The 18,914-nt window shown below is 37.7% G+C and overlaps 1 protein-coding gene across 2 annotated transcripts in view; it reads left to right on the top strand.

Annotated features, from left to right (window-relative positions):
* The window catches only part of SUCLG2 (succinate-CoA ligase GDP-forming subunit beta), a 105,178-nt gene that overhangs the window by 15,776 nt on the left and 70,488 nt on the right, over positions 1 to 18,914 (top strand). For both annotated transcript variants that reach the window (XR_009419231.1, XM_059480034.1), the window contains exon 2: positions 4,447 to 4,588. Coding sequence is in view for 1 of the 2 variants with exons in the window: in XM_059480034.1 (XP_059336017.1) it covers positions 4,447 to 4,588 (142 nt within the window). In the remaining variant the exon portion in view is untranslated. The remainder of the gene's footprint in view (positions 1 to 4,446; positions 4,589 to 18,914) is intronic.

An 18,914-nucleotide genomic window follows, 5' to 3' on the forward strand; every position in this document is an offset into this window, starting at 1 on the left:
GTGTGTGCCACTCATTTATCGTGCTGTGGATCTAAATATGGTCTCTGCTTATATAAAGAAGGAACTTTGGACAGAAAGCTTGTTCAGAACAAAATACTCAATTCCCAGTAATAGTAATTTTCTAAGTCCTCCTCACTCTGTATACTTTTGGTCTACATTAGTGTGATTCTGACTGGTAACAAAAATATTGGAGATTGAGAAGGAAAGGGAGGTTAGAGATGAAACCCAAGCAATATTTTGTGCTTTTGGAAAATGCCAAATAATTCTAGCCAGCAGGGGAGAATCTGGTTTGAAAGTTGTACTTGAATAAATAATTCTGCCTTTATCTCACTTCATGTTACTGCTCAGTTGAGGCCTTTTGTTCCACTTACTTGAGTTTTGGGATTTTTGATATTGTCAGGCTCTCAGGAAATGTTATCAGTTGTAAAAGAGCTCTATTTAAATGTACTAATCTCTTTGATAAGCATTTTCATTAGAAATTTAATCTTAAGAAGTATCTTATTAGGATGAATGTAAATCCTCTTGAAAGCTTTATTATTTTAAATAACAACATTTTATTTTCTGTGTGCTGCTAGTAATGTTTTCTTAGTTTCACAGACTGATTTATCCTTAAACTTTATTTGTGGTTTGAAAATAGACAACACCTTTTGATTTACCAGGCAGATCTGAATCTCCAATAAGATCCACTCTGCATCTTCAATGTACATCAATACACAACACAGAGTTCCCATATGAAAGGATAACAGAGAAATGCCACCAGTGGAAAATTTTCTGGTTTTTTTGTCTGTCATCTTATGAAGATGAAAGATGAGATGTCACACAGGAGTCAGGGTTTACTAAAATCCACACACAATTTCCAGTCTCTTCTTCCCAGGCTGGTGGGACAGGATTTCTCCTTGTACTGCAGCCCAATCTTGCAATAAAGAGAGAGATGAAACACAGATACAGCTTGAACTTGTGGAAAACACTGGGTGTCAGCTGGGACAGAGCTTCCTGGAGATCTGAGACATCTCTGGTGTTTTCTGATATGTTTTCTGACCAATGTGTGAGGAGATAAAAATATTCGAGGAGGGATAAGATGGGAGTAGAAGATAATGAGAATCACTAATTAACAGAAATGACTAAAGCTAGACTCTGATTTCCTGTGCTGTAGGTTCTCTTTCAGCTGCTCTCCCCATTCGCTTTTTCACATTGAGATTATTTTTCTGATGCTGATTTACCATCTAATTCTTTAGTGTGTCTTTGCTGAGAGCTGGGACTGAACTGGTGAATCTAAGAGTGCTGTTTGCTGCTGCTGCAAGCAATGGAACAGCTGTAAAACAGGAAAACGAGTAAAACAAAGATGTGATGGCAGAGTTGTATTGTGTGCTGGATTAAAGTCTCTTTGTAACAACTTTCAGGGGAAGGGTTGGATTAAGGCTGCCTGTAGGAGACTGTCTGTGGGCCATAGCTTTCTCTCAAACCTCTGTAGGTTTTTCTCTAGAGTTTTGGGGCTGTACCTTTGTGCATTAGCATCTTACTGTCAGTCTCACATGTGGATTTATCTGTAGAATGCATAAAAGTTTATGATGCCCAAGAATTTAGGCCATTTGAAGCCCATCTGAGATTTTTGAGAATGTTTGGTATAAATGTATTTGGAGGGTAGGAGTTCAAGGTTCTTATATAAATTTAGGTACAGATTTATTGCAACCAAAGCATCTTGGGCTGGAAATTAGTTCAAAGCAGCATCTCATGTTTCTGAGATTTCATGGTCACTTTTTTTTTGTCTTCACCCTAAAATGCATGTCCACAGCTGTTTTGATTTTTCAAGATAGTCTTGAAAGAGCAGTCACCTTTACAGATTCAAAGCTTGTGCTTTATTTCATCTCTTGTAACTGCTTTAGTTTTCCTGCTGTCCCCATGACATGTGGTGGGTATCCTGCAAGTGCTTCAAAGAAAGTTTTTCATGTTCCTTGCTCTTCAGAGCTTCTGGTACAGACTTTAGATACTTATTAATTTCATCAAGCAGTTCATTCACAACCAGGAGTGTGTCTTTTGTGCAGAGACTTGATTGAAAGTCCTCAGTTGGCACTCAGTAAGATGGTCCCTCTTAGAATTATGTAGTATAGCAGGGAGTGTGCTCACTAAGCTGGAGTTTGTAGGCTTTGTTTTTCTGTGCCAGCAGTTGTTGAGCAGACCTTTGTCTCATCACCCTTAGGACTGCTTTGACCCTTTTCAGAGGAATTATTCTTTTATTTCCTTTCTCTGTCCTTACTGTGGTCTGGTTCATAATTTAGGAAAGAAATATTTCGTAATATCTTAATTGTCCAATTTTTGTAAGAGATGATGTGTACCTGTGCTTATGTATGTCTGCACTTCATGCATGTGTAGTAAGATTTTTAGCATCTCATCAGTGGAATATCTCTGTGGGACATTTTGAGTTATATTTTGAGTTTTAAAGCTGTTGGATCCCAAAAGCACCTATGAGACGCTGAGAGGGTGTTTGGGAGCAGAGGTCACTACAGTTGCCATCAAGCAACAGCCACAAAAATCTTTCCCAGAAGGAATTTTTTTATATTTTCCTTCTTATTTATTTGATTTAGATCAGCTTAGTAATACTTATATGTGAAACTGGTTTATTTTTCTAAGTTATGAATAAAAGCTGTTTTGAAGACTTGGTCTAAATTATAAAACCAGTGACCAAAATTTTATCAGCAGTATTACTGACCTGTAGAATTTTTTAGATAAATTAAAAGGGTCCCTCCTGGCCCCTAGTGTTAATCCCTTTGTGGGAATGATCCTGAAGTGATAATTGTTAGAACCTAGAAGAGAATTTATAAGAGGGAAACAAATTAAATGTCAACAATTATGAAAGGGACTTTAAATTTTGACCCTACCTTTGAAGTATTGCATAACTGCAATAACATATCATCCATGAATAGCATGGAGGAATATAAATCATGTGAGGTGTCTGTATGATGTGTAGAATTAGAGATAGCCATAGAGCAAACTGACAATGCCATTTTGTTCCTCTAAAATATGTTAATCAGGTTATGCATAAAAGGATTTAAAATGTCATCCTGAGCTATTTGTAACTGTTTAAGTTCAGTGGGAGTCACTTTTACAGAAAACATGCAGTTATATACTGTAAAAGATGGGTTTGTGTTTTCTTTATGTATCACTCTTTTGTGCTGTGTTTCAAAGAGAATAGAACAGATGGGAGTTGGCTTTTGAGACAACTCAGCCTGTAAACCTTGAGTGTTGTGAGAGGGTGTGTTACTGAAAGACTTTAGCACAGAGAGGTTTTCTTTTCAGTATAAAGTTGCATTAGGTTGATAAATTTTTTATCATGCTGTTAGAGATGAAAGTATAGTAAATAATCCTCTTTGTCCAGCATTTCTAAATACGTAGCCCTGGCTTGCATGCTGTGTTCCTTACTTCAGGAGAAACCAAGAACTGGTTGTGGCTGGCTGCCAGGGGGACAACACTTGTCTCTCCATGTGGGAAAAGCATCTTTGGCTGGCACAAAATGCAATTATACCATTGCCAGGAGCCAGCTCCACCTTTGCCGTTATAACATTGCCAGGAGTCAGCTCCAGCTCCTTAATTATTGCTTTTGTGTGAATCAATTCATCCTGTGTGGAGAATGTGTCCTTTCTCAAAACCATTCAGTAAAGATCCTCTGACTTCTGTAGTGTCTCAAGGTTTCCTGCCAGGACAAGCAAGTGTGATGTCTGTGTGTGTGTAAGTTCTTTGTACCCATGGGGTGTAGATGTGTTTATATTCCCACAGGGGCGTCTAAACTGGCATGTTGGGAACGAGGAGGGAATTATTCTAATTATTCTCATTATTCTAATTATTATAACCAGCTGTTGTTGGCCTGGCATGGCTGATGTGGCTGTGCTGGTGTCCTGCTGCTTAGAAGCTCAGTGAACAAACCAGAGGTAGCAGACCACTGAAAATACATGCATTAGTGTAAAGTTTCTTACAGAATAATGCTAATACCGTGTCACTTGCTTTTCTTCTCAGATATGTTTCCACAGAATCAGTGGAAATCATTTTATAGGGAAGGATTAGGTGAAATGTTGTATAATAAGGATATTTAACATGAAACTGTATTTGTTTTAATGTAAGAGTCTGTTACTACTTTTATAGCAGAGGAAAACATTGAAACATAAATAGACTTTGGAGTTCAAGACAAATTTGCCTTGATATTAAATGCAAGACATTTTGTCTGGCCGAGTGAGCCTTGTGTAGCTTTTGAAAAATATCTATAGGTTTCAGAGCACTTGGGATGCACAAATGTTGAGAAAAGGCACTTAGGTAAATCAATAAGTATTTTACCTTTTCTCTGGGTGTTGTTTAACTGCTGGTTTGAGATAACCATAAGGTGGAGGAGCTCAGTGGGCTGTCTCATGAACTCTTTTTAATGAGCATTATGTTATTTTCCCCTCTTGTTGTTTCTAGGCTGTTCAATTAACCCCCAGACGATGGCTCAACCTGCAGGAGTACCAAAGCAAAAAAATAATGGCAGACCATGGGGTTACAGTTCAGAGATTCTTGGTAGCTGATTCTGCAAATGATGCCCTGGAGGCTGCTCAGAGACTGAGTAAGTTGACTGATAATGGGAGAACTCTGCTTCACTGGGTAGCAATCTGGAAAATAAATTGTTTTCTAATAAGCTTAAGCAGTCTTTAAATTCATGCTTACTGGAAAGCTTTGATATTTCATCCAGACCATAAGTATATGCTCAATTTTATATATGAACAAGTTTTTAGTGGCAGTACTTAGAACTTTATTTCTCAAATTTTTTGCATGCAGCATGTAAAGTGAATTCTTTAATTAACATTGTTATAATTCAGAATGTCATGAAGAGTTGTGGGAGGAAATACTTGATATAACTTAAGGATCTGAAATAAATGAACTTGTGTAACAAGCTGTTTTCAAACAAAAATTTGCTTTATTAAAAAGCAAAGGAAGGAAAAGGTTGTGGCCTCTCCATTTTACAAGATACTTAGATATTTGTAAATGTGTGTGTCCAAATGAAGAAATAGAAAAGGTGAGTAGAGTTACCATCACAAAAGGACGTGACAGTGGCTTGAAGACAAGACCCTGCTTCTGGAGCTTTGTTTTGTTTCTCTGACAACACCTTCATTATGGTGTGATGAACAAAAGATCATAATGCGGGTCAGAAATGAATTTCTGTAATAGCTTTTCTCTCTCAAAATAAAGTGTTAAAGTACTTTGTCAATCTGTTCTAAGTGAAATAATTTTTCTATTTTTAAAAGTTGCACAGTTTTCCTCTTTTCATTCAGCTTTTGTTAATATATCAAATATCAAAATGCCAGAGGCCAGACATTATTGCAGTCTAATTGTGTAGTAACAGGAAGGTTTTTTGGTTTATGCTTTACATAATGCACAGGCCACTTAGTTAAATGCATTTCAATTTTGCACACTGGAAGGTAAATTAACACAACTTACTCATATCCAAGATCTCATCAGAGCTCAAGTAGCTGAGTAGCATTAGCATAATGGCTTGTTCAATCTCTAGAACTTCATTAAGGTGATACATTTTTCAGTGATCAAAACCTTCTTATGACAATCAGTATATTTGAAAATATATCCGGAACAAAAAATGAAATGCAAGTGTTATGGGCATTTAGCAGTACAAAATGGCAAAGTGGGACATAAAGCAAAGCACATGAAATTGGAGTGTTTCCTCATGTCTGGATATCTGAGAAAATCAAGGAATGCTAACTGAAGCTGTGGCAGGTTTATCACCAGTCCTGCAGCACTTAAACTCTCCTCTTCGTGATTGAACTCATAAATGGATTGGCCTGTCCAATAACTATTGCTGTTCTTGATCTCTGTGACTATTTGGAGATATAAATTACTCCATTAAAGGCAGTGAACCTCCTCTGTTTTATGATGCTGGGTTTATTTTAAATAACCTCTGTAGCTTGCTTGCTTTGCAAATCACAGAAATATCTGTCTGTTAAAAACAAATAAACAGTGTTTAAATAACAAAAATAAAATCCAGAACTAAAAAACGTTTGCTCATGCAACTTTATCAGGTAAATTTTATTTTAATTGTGTGGGCTTGCTAGCACTTCAGAAAGTGATGCCTTTCTTCATTTGATGTAGTTGCATTCAGCCATGGTGCACTACTGAGCATGAAAGAATTGTGGTTTATGGTGTGGAATCTATTTCATGTTGGAATGACTGACACTCCATTGATCCACTTAATAATTAACAACATCCTCCTTATCATTCTGGTGCTGTGCTGTCCTTGTACTTCTAACATGCACTTTGAAAACTAAGAATCAAGAACATCAGTTTTGCTGCTGTGGTCATTGTTGTTCCAAGATTTTGCCAGGTTTATGTTCTTTGTGATCCCTCAGATTAATATTGGCTCTGTCACTCAGGGTTTTCTGCACAATTTGCAACTGAATATGCAACCACACAAAGTAAAAAGATATGGGAAAACAGGAAAATTCAGCCTACAGGAGGCATGAAATATTATGAAATAAAATAACCAGTGAAGGTAGTTTGGTAGTTTAGGGATGTTGTTGATAGATACTGGCATTCTACAGTAAAATATGGGGAGAGGCCAACTTCCCCTGCCAAGTCCTGCTCAAAAATCTCGTGTTTCAGGTGCTGTGTGCCACGTTGCAGCTATCCTTCACTTTGGCTTCTTCAAACAAGAAAAGGTGCTTGTCAGCATATTTTAAAGATAGCACAAAGTTCTCAAAACTTGAAAGTCAAAGGTTCAGTATTTTTCTTGTGAAAGGAAATTCTTTCTATAGCCCTCAGGAATGCAAAAAATACAGAAAACAAGAATTTTCCTTTTAAATCTTACAGCATTACATCACTCATATGGGTCTGTGTGTGTGATAAAGGGGTACAGGTAAGGGGATAGGAATTTCTGGCATGGAAATCTGCATCAAGTCTGGAATTCACAATTTAATTTCACAATTTCACCAACTGTTTTGTGCTTGACAGAGCTGTCTTTACTGCTGCAGGGCCTGTGCTCACCAGCTTTGCTATTGTTGGATTTCCTGTTGATGCAATGGAAAGAGATGAGATGATTTTTTGCTGCTGTCTTCACTTGTCAGGAATGTGTTAATGCATGCCTTCTTGAAAGGGTTTGCCTTTATCCAGTATCAGCAGTTTTGTTACACTCTGCTCATTTCCTCTGTTTCTCTCTATTTTTATTAATATATACGCTGAATGTTAATTTTTCCACAGATACTTTCAAAACTTACCAACTGCACAAAAGACAGTTTGCAAGGAATTTTTAATGGAACTAAAGGATTTTTTTTCCCTTTCCAAGATAAGAATGGCAGATGTAAGAAAAATTAACATGACATCACTAATATTGACTTCAAAAGAAGTTGTACACAATACAGAATTAAGCCCCAAGGAATTTATTGCCTTCTATATGCTAAGCAACTTTCCAGTTGCTTAGAACTATAGAACTTCCCAGTGTAACTTTTGTAGAGAAGGCAATATCTACAGAGTGCCAAGAAATTCAGTCACAATAGCTTTCTGGTTTGAGTTAAAATTCCTTGTTTTTCAGGAGTGGAAGGAAAGATGTTGTCCTGTTGGCTGCACAGTATGGTGTTGCTTGATCTGCTCTCTGAAGAAACTTAATTTGTAAACAAGTACTTACAATTCCAGTGCAACTATTTAATAGAAAAAAAAAAATACTTGGGAGCCAAGTTTTTGTCTGAAGTATAAGCTCATGTGGCTGTTTTTATGTTAACCCACAAGTCTTCTGATCTAATTTTGACTTAATTTAGGGCTTGTTTACCAGAGAAGGCATTTCCTTACTTGCTCTTTCTTTTCCTTGTACTGTAGCACCAATACCTAAGGAAATAATCCTTATATAGGCTGTGTGTGCATTGCCACTGCCTGTGCTGTGCATCATTTGTGAAAGGAAAATCTGTGCCCTGTGCATCATTTCAGGGCATCGTTTGCTCTGGGCTCCTCCAGCACAAACCCTTGAGTCTCGTGTTCTGCTCTTTGTGCTCTGCCTGATGGAGAAGTTATTAAGGGAGCCATCATTTGCAGCCAGGAGGTGGGCAGAGCTGAGAGGGGCTGTAATTCTGCTGGAGGGGGCTGCTGTGCGCTGTCATTTGGCTCTTTGAGTCAGTGGAGAGCACAGAGGTGGCTGGCACTGCTGACAGTCCTAAATCGATGCCAGGAACTTGGCACGTGTTTCTTTTTCTGAATTTTAACAAAAGCAATAGAATGCTGCCTGTTGCCACTTAGAGAGTTTCATTACATTTAGGAATCAATCAGGTGCAGTGTTCACACTCTATCACAGAGAAATGCAGTTCAATTGAGAGCAAGGTTTTTATTCACTCTTCTTAAAAAATAATAAAACAAAATATAGCCTCTGCATGTCCTGTTTCTATTGCTTATGCATGAGGGAACTCATAAAATTCAGCTTTGGACTGAAGGTGTGCTTTTTCTATCAGGCTGGAGAGGTAAACATGTATTTTATAAAGAACAGAAAAGGTTTATTGAAGCATCTTTTCATGAGGTCATTTACCTGTCACCTATTAGTCACCATTTTTTAGAATATTGAAAGAGTTCTTGGTCATGTGAGCACCAGTCTCCTTCCTATGTCAGCTGCTGAAGTTTTTTCTCTCAGTGGTTTTTTAATTTAAAGGGAAGGCTGCATTTTTTAGATGCTGTTTTAGATCTCTTATCTGAAAATTCACCTCTCCAGTACTAGTTGTGAAAACCACTTGAAAGCAATTTACGTTTAGAAGGGATCAAAAATTGACCTTTAGGCTGGTGTTGTCCTTTTTGTGTAGATCATGAACAATTTGTTGGTGATAATGCTGTCTGCATTTAATTTAAGCTTTTATGCTGGGAAAATTAAAAACATCCTTGAACCTGATGTTTCTGAGGATATTTGAAATGTGATTTCAAGTCCTTTTTTGTTATACCAGGAAGAGCTTTTCTATGAGTATCCTGGACAGAGTGGCCCCTATATAAAATTTTATTTGAGAAACTTGGCTACTTAGCTGATCTTTTTTTACTGTCATCATGGAGTTGCTTATGTGATTTAATTTCCTCTCTGTTTCTGTCCATCAGGATAGGTAGCAGAATTGCTTCTTTCAGCATTTCTATGATTTTCGTATTTATTTCCATTCTATGCTTCACTGTGAAGTAACAATTTTTCACCTGGGCATAATGAGTTATTTCTCAAAAACCCTCATGTTATAACTAGTTATTTTTTGAAGCCACTCAGGTAATCCTTTTCTGCATATGTTGAAAAAGTCATGTGTTGCTGCAATAGCATTCCAGGGAACTGTACACAGAACTTTGCTTGCTGGTGAGGAACAGCTCTCCCACAAGTCCTCTTATTTTCTCTGACAGCTTTTATTAAAGTTCCTTAGACTTAAATTATAGCTTTCTGAAACTGTTCTTTTCAGGCAAAATAACGCTGTAAGTTATTGACTAATATGATCCTATTCTCACATGGGTAAGTATTTAGAAAACAATCTTTTAAATTTAATAGAAAACTGGTGGTGGATGAGCTGCCTTGGACCATGTTCAGTGTTACTGAACGTGAATATTTCTTTGTTCCACTTAATGGATTTTGCCTTGTCAGAGGAATGAAATCTAAAATTGCAGTGAATCTGCACTTTCCAAGCCACTTCTCAATGATAGAAAATACCTGTTAATGCTCCATTATTTGCAGCATTCATAGGCATCCCTTGAATGCATTAATTCAAAAATTCACAAAATTTGTCAGTGTCTGTGGTTTTACTCTCTTTCTGTCCCTTGTTCAGTTCCCTGTTGTTTCTCAGAGCCTTCTCCTCCCTGTGATCATTTGCTCTTTTCTTCTCAGCCCTTCTCCCACCTTATGAGTTCTGATTGGGAAAATCCTCTTCCTTTTTTTTTCCTTTTTTTGTGCTAAACAGTCACTTGTTACCTTATTTAGCATCGTTAGAGCACATATTTAGCAGTTGTGTGCTACTAAAAGCCATTTGTGTGTATACTGGTTTTTTGCTTGTTGAAGTGCATTGCTCAGACCCACATTTGCTTGGCAATCACAGAAGGTAATTTTTCTGTGTATGATCAGAAGACGAATATTGATTGCTAAGCATGGTTTATATGATATTTAAATAATATCAAATAATATTGCAAATGATAGTTTGTTTCCTACATTTGTCTATGTTGCAATGGTTTGATTTTTGGAAAAATCACAAGTGTCAGAGTTGTGCAAACAGCTTTAATATTCTCATTTGTGTCTGAAAATGATGAAAATAATTAAGTAGAGGAAAAATTATGAAGGCAACATGTTGTTTGCTGCAGTTAAAGTAATCCTTTGTAGGAGGCTTGGTAATCAATATGTCAGTGACCCAATTTATTTACCTCATCTACTGGATGAAAAAGATCAGTCCTGGAAAATCAGAGGAGCCAGGAAAGGTGTTACAGGGTTTTGTTCACCAAATGTGCTGTGCTAGGGAGTTTGTTAGAAGGTCCTGGGGAATTTGCTGTGGACAGCTGCAGAACAAAGCAGGAATAAAGCACATCTGCATTGTAGTTATTTTTATGGACATTCTTCATTTCCTCACACATTGCTTTTTGGGGCTTTAGCTTAATCTGTCTTGGAAGCTGAACTGCACAAGGCACAGTCAAGGTGGAATGAAGATTTCCTTTGAGGGTTTCACACTCAGTGAATGTTGCTGCTGCAGGACCTTTCCCCTGGACAGGAGCCCTAAAGTTCTGCTGTTTTCTCCTCTGTATTTGTATGGGTTGGTTGGGTTTGAATCTTGTAATCCTGCCTGTGCTTCCCTCCTCCCTTTGTGTCTCATGCTGAGACACTGCTTCACAGAGGTGGCAGAGAATTGGAAAACTTTTATGTGCAGCAGTGTTTAAGCAGTGCAGCATCCTTGGCACACCCTGGGAGGGCTCTCTGCCTTTGCCTTCCTGCTTCTCTCATTCCACCAATCTTTTCCACATAAAGCCTTGGCATCTCTGTGTTTTCTGTGGAATCCAGGCAGCTGTGGAACCACACATGCATTTGTTGGTAATGGCCACATGTGTTGCATCCTGTGTGCCAGAAAAAACAGGTAAAGAAACTTCCAGCTTCTCTAACTTGAGTTTTATTCTTTTCCAAAGAAAGTTAATAACAGATTTTATCAAAGCTCACCACTGGGTATTGTTTTGTTTCAAGCTGAACCTTTTTGTTTCAAGTTAACTTACAAATTGTGGCTTTTTTAATATTTTAGAAATGAGCATACTTTGCAAGACCCTCTGCCTCCAGAGGAACTACGGAAATACTTATTTTGAAATGTTATTTTGTTATGAAAAACAAATTGTTTTGTTTTTCTTATCTATTCTCTTTGTTAGAGAATTACATGCTGAGTGTGAGTCAGTAAATGCAAGCTTGAGACTGCTTACATTAGGTGGATATTTTATAACCATTCTTTGTCACCAAATGTCTTCATATTCAATAGATTTATAGTAATATGAGTAATGGCTTGGGGGCTAACAAATCAAAATCTCATTTCAGATGTTTGACACTAATGTTGAGCTGACTTATTGTTCTCTATGTTGGATTTCTGATCAAATTACCAAAATAGCTGCTTGAAAGTAAAACACAAAGTCAAAAATATTCTAGAATTGGAGTACTGAATTCAAAACTTGCTGTGTGCCACAGAGTGTGGGCTTTGGGAAATTTCAGTTGTGTTAAGTACACTACTGGATTTTTGTTCATAAAAGAAGGAGGGAACAGAAGTTATAGTTCTTGATTCGGGAATTTTACCATGTGGTGAAAAATGCGAAGTTTTACAAGGAGGGTACAAGATGACTGCTGGTATTTATTCCACTCTTGTCACACCATATTTTATGGTTCTTCAAGGTAGTTTTGCAGCTGCAGAACAATAACCAGATGCGTAATTGAGAAGCAGCTGCATGAAATTTTCATTTTTTTATGCATAAAATCAGAACCATTAGACACACTTTATGTATAAGGTACAAAATACTAAAAAAAATGTTTTCTCTGTAGTACTAGCAGCTGTGTAAAGGAGAGAAATCACTTCTTCTAGACTCTCTAGGTGCCCATCAACTTCTAAATGTTCAGGGCCTGATTACTGAAAACAAGTTTCATTCTTCTCTTGTTTTCTTTCTTTTTTTCCTTGTTTGTTACTCTGTGGTGTGCTGCTGCATCTTCTATGTGATCAGTCCCAGTGGATAATCCCATGTATAGGGCTCTCAAATACAAAATTGATGCTCATGCCTGTTTTTCATTTAAACTTCTCAGTAGAAGGACAAGTAGCACAATCATGTTGAATAAAATCTAAGAAGGAATGATGGCAGCCCTAAAACAGGATAGTTTATGATTGATTTGTTATGATTTTCCTCATCTCCTGTAGTGTGCCCCAGGTGACACAGGGTACAGCAGGAAGATACTGTTGTTGGTTATCTACTTTTTATATGTAATTTATTTGGGAAAGTTGCTTTTTAATTTTTTTTTATTTTGTCAATTGTTTCTGTTAAATTTATCACACATTTTGTCTTTATGCAGCAGGTGGTGGTTTAGGATGAGCTGGATTGACAAGTAAGGATATTAGCTTGTACATTTGCTATAAAAGCACATGGCTTGGAACCAAGCCAGGAATCTCTCACAACTGATGTTTCAACTCTTGTGAAGCTCAGAGAACACCCAGCATCCAGCCCCCATACCATGATTCCCATCCCCTGTTTCCTCCTCAGCCTCTTCCAGTCAATGAGGTAATATTAACTGGTATTTTGCAAAGGTTAGGATGCCTTGCAAGAGCTTGTTTTATCTTTAAAGATGGGAGTAATTTACAAGTTGAATATATCAGCAGTTGAGAAGTATGATCATAAGAGGGTGTGATTAATTTTTTTTTTTTGGTAGATAATCTCTACCTAAAATGGTAGAGCAGTTTTTGAAGCTAAGGATGTTCTGACATTTTGTTAATCTGCTACTTCGTATTTGAGAAAGTGCTGTGAATTTAAAATATGTTTATCTACATTTCTTCAAATATTTGCGGTTCAAGAAAAGTAAAATATTTCAACACATTTATGAATACAAAATGTGTCTTTGTAACCCTGCTGGATTCAGCTGGGAGATATTATCTGACTCTCTGCATCACAGTATATTTTAAATGATGCTCTAACCCTTGAGAATGTCACCACAAAAAAATATTTAGTCAGAATCATGTTCAGGGTAGTTCCGGAAGTTAGCTAAGCTCTTATTTTAAGTGATTTTTGTTTTATTAAGAAAAATCTGAAGTTGACAATTTTACCTCTGTGTGGCACACTCTCCCTGGTCCTACAGTTAAAGTCAGCTTTTGTTCTGTGCATCATTATGAAGAGGAACATTTTTCTTGCACCTCCCCTGGGCTTAGTTGGACTGCTCACCCTGAGTAAGATAAATATGGCTAAACTTCAGGCTATAAATCTTAAATTTATCTATTGTTCTAAATACTTAAGAACAGCCCTGGGGGTTTTGGAGAAAGAGAAGAGAAAGGCAACCAAGAAGAGTTTGCTGTATAAACAGTTAACAATACAAAGTCACTGGGAAGGTTCACCTCTGCTGCACTGCACTTCCCTCTCCTCCTGCCAAGTCTTTGACCCCTCTATTCCTCCAGTTATTCACCTGCACAGTTTAGCAGTAGCTTTTCTGATCTTGGTGTGTTGAGCTTTGTCCCCACTGCAGATCATTCATGAAAGTGCTGATGCCATGTCTGCATGCCCAGCACCCCCTCTTGTTCTTGTTCCCACAGATAAATCCTGTACCTTACTTTTGGGTTTAGCTCATTAGATGGGCAGTGTGCTAGATTTTCTTTACTTTTCCACATCTTCCCTTCAGTATAATACAGGTTTTGCTTGGGTATTTTGGAAGAAGAGTGGAACAAGAGAGACTTGAGACTGATTGCTGCAAATTTGACTATCTTAGGAAAAGCTATTCTTATGCAATCTTCCCCCCCCAATTAAATACAGGCTTATGTCTCATGCCATGAAATAATTTGCCATTTAAATATGATGATTAATTTATACTATAAATAACTTGCTTATTTTATCTTCTGAGTCACATTCCATATGAAGTGCACATACAGACAGTATTTATTTAGTTGGGGTTTTTTTATCCATGAGAAGCTAAGTTAGGTGCTTAAAGATGTTTCTATGGAAAAGTTATTTGATAATTTTAAAATGAAAAAATTTCATGTATTTTCATATTGTTGGTTTACAAGATGAGACTCCTGAGTTGTTGGGCTTATGAAGCTTTGTGACCATTTTCACAATTTTGATTTATGGGTTCTGATTTATGGCTGAGTTTTACGTTGAGTTTCTGATGTTCAGAGTCCTGTAAATAGTGAGAGGTCTGGACATCCACAGACTGGAGTAAGCATTCCTTCAGAAATCTCTCTGCTGCTGAGGAAGCAAAATAAACCAGTCAAGTGAAATACTAAAGAGAAACTTTTAAGGGCCAGGGTTCAGGGGTAGTTGAACACGAGTTGCATATCACTGATGATGGCTCAATGTCAGAATTTTCAGTTGTGCAGAAAGGATGCAGTTAGTGCAGTTAACAGCAGGTAGGGCATGATAACTATATTTTCTTTTGTCTCTATGAATTGTTTTAGCTATTTAGAACCTTCTTCTTTTGCATACTATTAAGCTATACTTCAAGAGGCTTTCTGAGAGTAAGCTGTGACCACAGTTTATACAAATGTGATTTATACTGCCTTAGATACCAATTCTGGGCTTAATTTTGGAGTGAGAAGGTTGGAAGGTAAGAAATGACAGAAGCATGAACAAAACATCATGCAAAGATGTTGCCTTTAAATAAAGATTGCCCTATTGTATATCTGATGCTTCAGTAAAATCTGGAGCTCTTTTTCAGCAGCACAGAGAGGAGGAGTAATCTCCTGTAGGTTTATTTTCAGCTGTTACCTCATGTGATTTGTAAACCAGGCAGACACGATTCCATGACTCTGCAGAAGCTGAGAAGTGGGCTTTGTGATGTGCCAAAGCAGCTTGCTGACCTTGAGTTAATGAAATATTAACCAGTTGTCAGGATGACACAGAGCATCTGTTTTTGAGGATTCGTAGGAGGGGCCTTTGGGATGGTGCTTAGGTCACATCCCTGTCATTTAAATGGCAGACTGGCTGATCCCACACACTCAGCTGCCCAGGGTTATAGAGCTGCTGTACAGATGTGGTCACATCTGCTGCTGACAGGTTTGACACACATTTGATCCATGGTCCTGCTTGTCTGGGGCTGAGAAGGTGCTGAAGAGCACCGTGCATGGAGAGTGTGACCATTTGAGATGTACTCACTCACCTGCTGTGTCAGCCCCTTTGTAGGTTCAACACGGGTTCAAGGCACTTAAATCAGCTGCACATTCTCTTTCTTTGGAAACAAACCTGGTGTTTAATTCCAATTCTACATTTTTTACCCAGAAAAGTTCCGTTTATATGTGAGTAATTGGGAAAGCTCCCAATTCCACTCTTTGATATGATTGCTCACTCATTGTGGTGTTTAGACTGTGCAATTTCATTAAAATATCTAGAGTTCAATTTCCAAGCATAATATCTGCCTTCAAAATCCCCACAGAGCTCAACTTGCAGGAAGCCTAAATGAAACAGCTTTGCTGGTTTCCACATCACGTTGAGATACACCCTTTCCTGCAAATGCTGATTGCCAAACCAAAAGCTCTCTTGCTTTTATATTCATTTTTCTAGGCTAATTTAATGTTATGAAACATGTAAAACATGAAGTTTAATGTATATAGCTATATCTTTGCTGCTGAGGTGGTGATTGGAGCTTGAGAGACAAATGCCAAGCTGTCAGAACTGGAGGGGTAGCATGTTTGTATTCCCTCAAAGGACTGGGAAAGGGCTGGGTTGTGACAAAGGCATGGAGGCTTCTAATTAATCAGGACAGTGCTATCAGTAATTGAATGTATGCACTGCTCTATGTCTTTAACTAACTGCAGAGTGCCCTGTTGAATACTAGAATTTGGTTGTCTTATGTACCCTCCCTGTTCTTTCCAAGCTCTAAAAGCTGATCATACATCTGAAGGAGAATCAGAGATTTCATTCCTTGGGTTTCAGCTTAGCAGTGGTTGGCCTCAGTGCAGCCCATTGGGTGATAATTACACAGAATTTGCTGTGCTGTCCAGAAAACTGCTCTGAACTGCTCTCTGTGACAAGTCAGGTGCTGAATTTATTCAAATGAAACACTTGGACAAAGCTGTGTGAGCCCTCCCAAGTGCACGGGAAAAAAGAGATTAAAAAGACTGGAGGAGTCAAGGGAAGCACTGGGAAACCTGGAATTGGCAGGAGCTTCTTGTGCTTCTCTGTGTGTGGGAAGTTGTGTGTCCTCAGCTTTCCTGGGAGGTTCAAGAGCAGGTCAGCAGTTTGTAAGCTCAGATTTCTTCAAGGACTTTAGAAGAATTTGTGCAAATAACTCAGGAAATTTGTGGTCCAGGAGTACCAATAACACCTGGCGTTAGGGAATGTTGGTTTCTGCCAATATCAACACATTATTCTGTAATACAAGTTGTGACAGCAATCAAAGATATTAATTAGTAAATTCAATAATTTTGGTCTCACAGTGGGTTAAAATGTGTCTCTGCTATCTAATGTCTCTACTACTCACTGTATACAGTAAACTCAGTGGGAAGAAAGAGCTTATTTTAAAAGAGTGAGGAAGAAGGAGCCATCAAAAATATCCTATTCCTCCCAATAAAGAACTCCAGCGAAGAACAGCCCTAGACCAGAATGAAACTCTCCACAGACCCAGAAGTTCAGTGGAAGGGTGAGCATAACCCCAGGAAAAGAGGTAGCAATTAGAAAATAGTTGTGTAACAATTTAAACTGCTCTATTATAGACTGTTTCCCCAGCATATAAGCATTTATTGCTGTTCTGTAACAAGTAAATCCGGAATTTTAAAAAAAGCAACTACATTGTTGAGATCATGGGTATATTTACAATATATTCCTGGCTTTCTATGTGTCTAAATATGTAAATTGTGCTTTCTCTTTGCCTGTAAACAAGGTTTTGAGTGTAACATTGCTCATGGCTTAGGTTTCTGCAGACACCTAACAAGTGTGACCTGCTTCCCTGAAGCTTCTGTGCCTCTGGAAGGATCCTGGGATGTGTGGGCTTCTCTGCAGGAGGCCAGTATTTGGGTTTTTAAACACCTTCCCCCCTTTTTTGTTATGAACCCAAAGTCAGTATGCTGAGACCGTTCCCCACTTGGAAATATTTTTTTACAAGAACAAAAAGACAGTTTCTTTTGTATATAAAGAAAGAAATAGGCTTATGTGCAGGCAAGAATGATCTTAAATAAAACATTGTCCTTTTTCTACCTTCGTTCAGCTGGGAAAATCAATTTTTAGTTCCTCAACTGCAAAGAAAGATCAAAAGGAAAAACTGACAATCCAAACAAAGGGCAAGGTGATGTGGGCTGCTTGCACTCCTGTTCCCTGGTGTGCTTCATACAGGCATTTTCCCAAGCAGAATATATTTACAAAAAAACCCCACCCTTAATTCTTCTGTATCTCCAAATCAATGATGCTGTGACTAAAAGTGACCTGAATATAAAAGTAAAGAACCCCACTTTATATTACACTTTGTGGAGCTCTTTGGTGCTAATTTAGGCAACAGTTCTCAGATGTGTCAGGTTCTTCATTGCACAATACTTATGTTTTGAAGAATTGTCATTGATTTTACTTTACTGGAACTGGCCAAAGCCAGTACTTTGTTCTATTTTTTTTTTTTTAGCATGTTATGTAATGCAAGAGAGAAAATATCTTCATTCTTGCTTAAATGCCAACCAGATTCATATTTGAATCTTCACATGAAAACTAATTTCAGTCAGTGTGGAGGGAAACTTTATGGAGATTGGCTTTCCTGCTTTGTATTGATTCCTGTTTATATCTTTAATAAATAAAACATAATTTATTGTTATAAGCTCATATTTACAAGAGGAGGAGATTAAAGTGTCAGCAGGAAAAACAGAAAGGAGTGTGAAAACTTTAAAACACACAAACTGAAAAATAGCTTGAATAGCTTTTATGAAGTGTATTAATTATCTTTTGCATAAATGTAAGAAGTTGAAAATAGTTATAAAAGTATTTGATTTTAATGTATTTTCACTTCTTTGTGAGAATTATTGTGTAGACATCAATTTTGTAACCATACTGAATTCAGTGGATATTACAAGTACAAAGTAGGCTGCATCCAACTCAAGGCACACCCTTTGCAGGAAAATATTTTTGCCTGCATGTTGTGCATCAGTGTGTTGGGTCTTTACCCATGCAGGCTGAATGCATTTACTTTTGGGACTCTGTGTTTGGCATGTCTTGGCATAGTAGAGATGCAAATAACTGTGTACAGAATGCTCTTTTCAAACGCAGATGGTCCCAAGTTTCAAAAGCAGCAACTGTAGCTGGCAGCCCTGGGACTTTTGGGAGTGTTTGCAGGGAAGGGCACTCTGCACTGTGGCATTTGAAAAGCAGAACCTTTAGACAAATGATTGGCACAAATGACCAGTGATTTATAAAGTTTAGGCCTATAACTTTGTTCCTCAAGGACTGATTAGCTCCAAGACCTCCCTATTCTCATCAGGCGTGTCCAAGGAAAGTTTTGAAAGCAAATCCATTGATTTAAGGCCTTAAATTTGTGTGCCTGTGTAATAGCTTTGTAAGGCTCATGTCAATATTACATAATCAATAAAAATAGGTCAGTATGTTTGACCTTTGTAGATTTTGAAGCACTTCAAACTGCTTGCAGCTTGTTTATTGTGCAGTTAAATCTTGATTTGTGATAACAAACTGCTCTGAATTAGGTGAGTGGTAAGAAGCCATGTAGGAAAATTAGGATGATAATATATCTTATAATGAAATGTGCCTGATTTTGTAACTGTGCTCAT

The sequence above is a fragment of the Ammospiza nelsoni genome, chromosome 11, assembly GCF_027579445.1.
Source record: "Ammospiza nelsoni isolate bAmmNel1 chromosome 11, bAmmNel1.pri, whole genome shotgun sequence".
Taxonomy (NCBI): Eukaryota; Metazoa; Chordata; class Aves; order Passeriformes; family Passerellidae; genus Ammospiza; species Ammospiza nelsoni.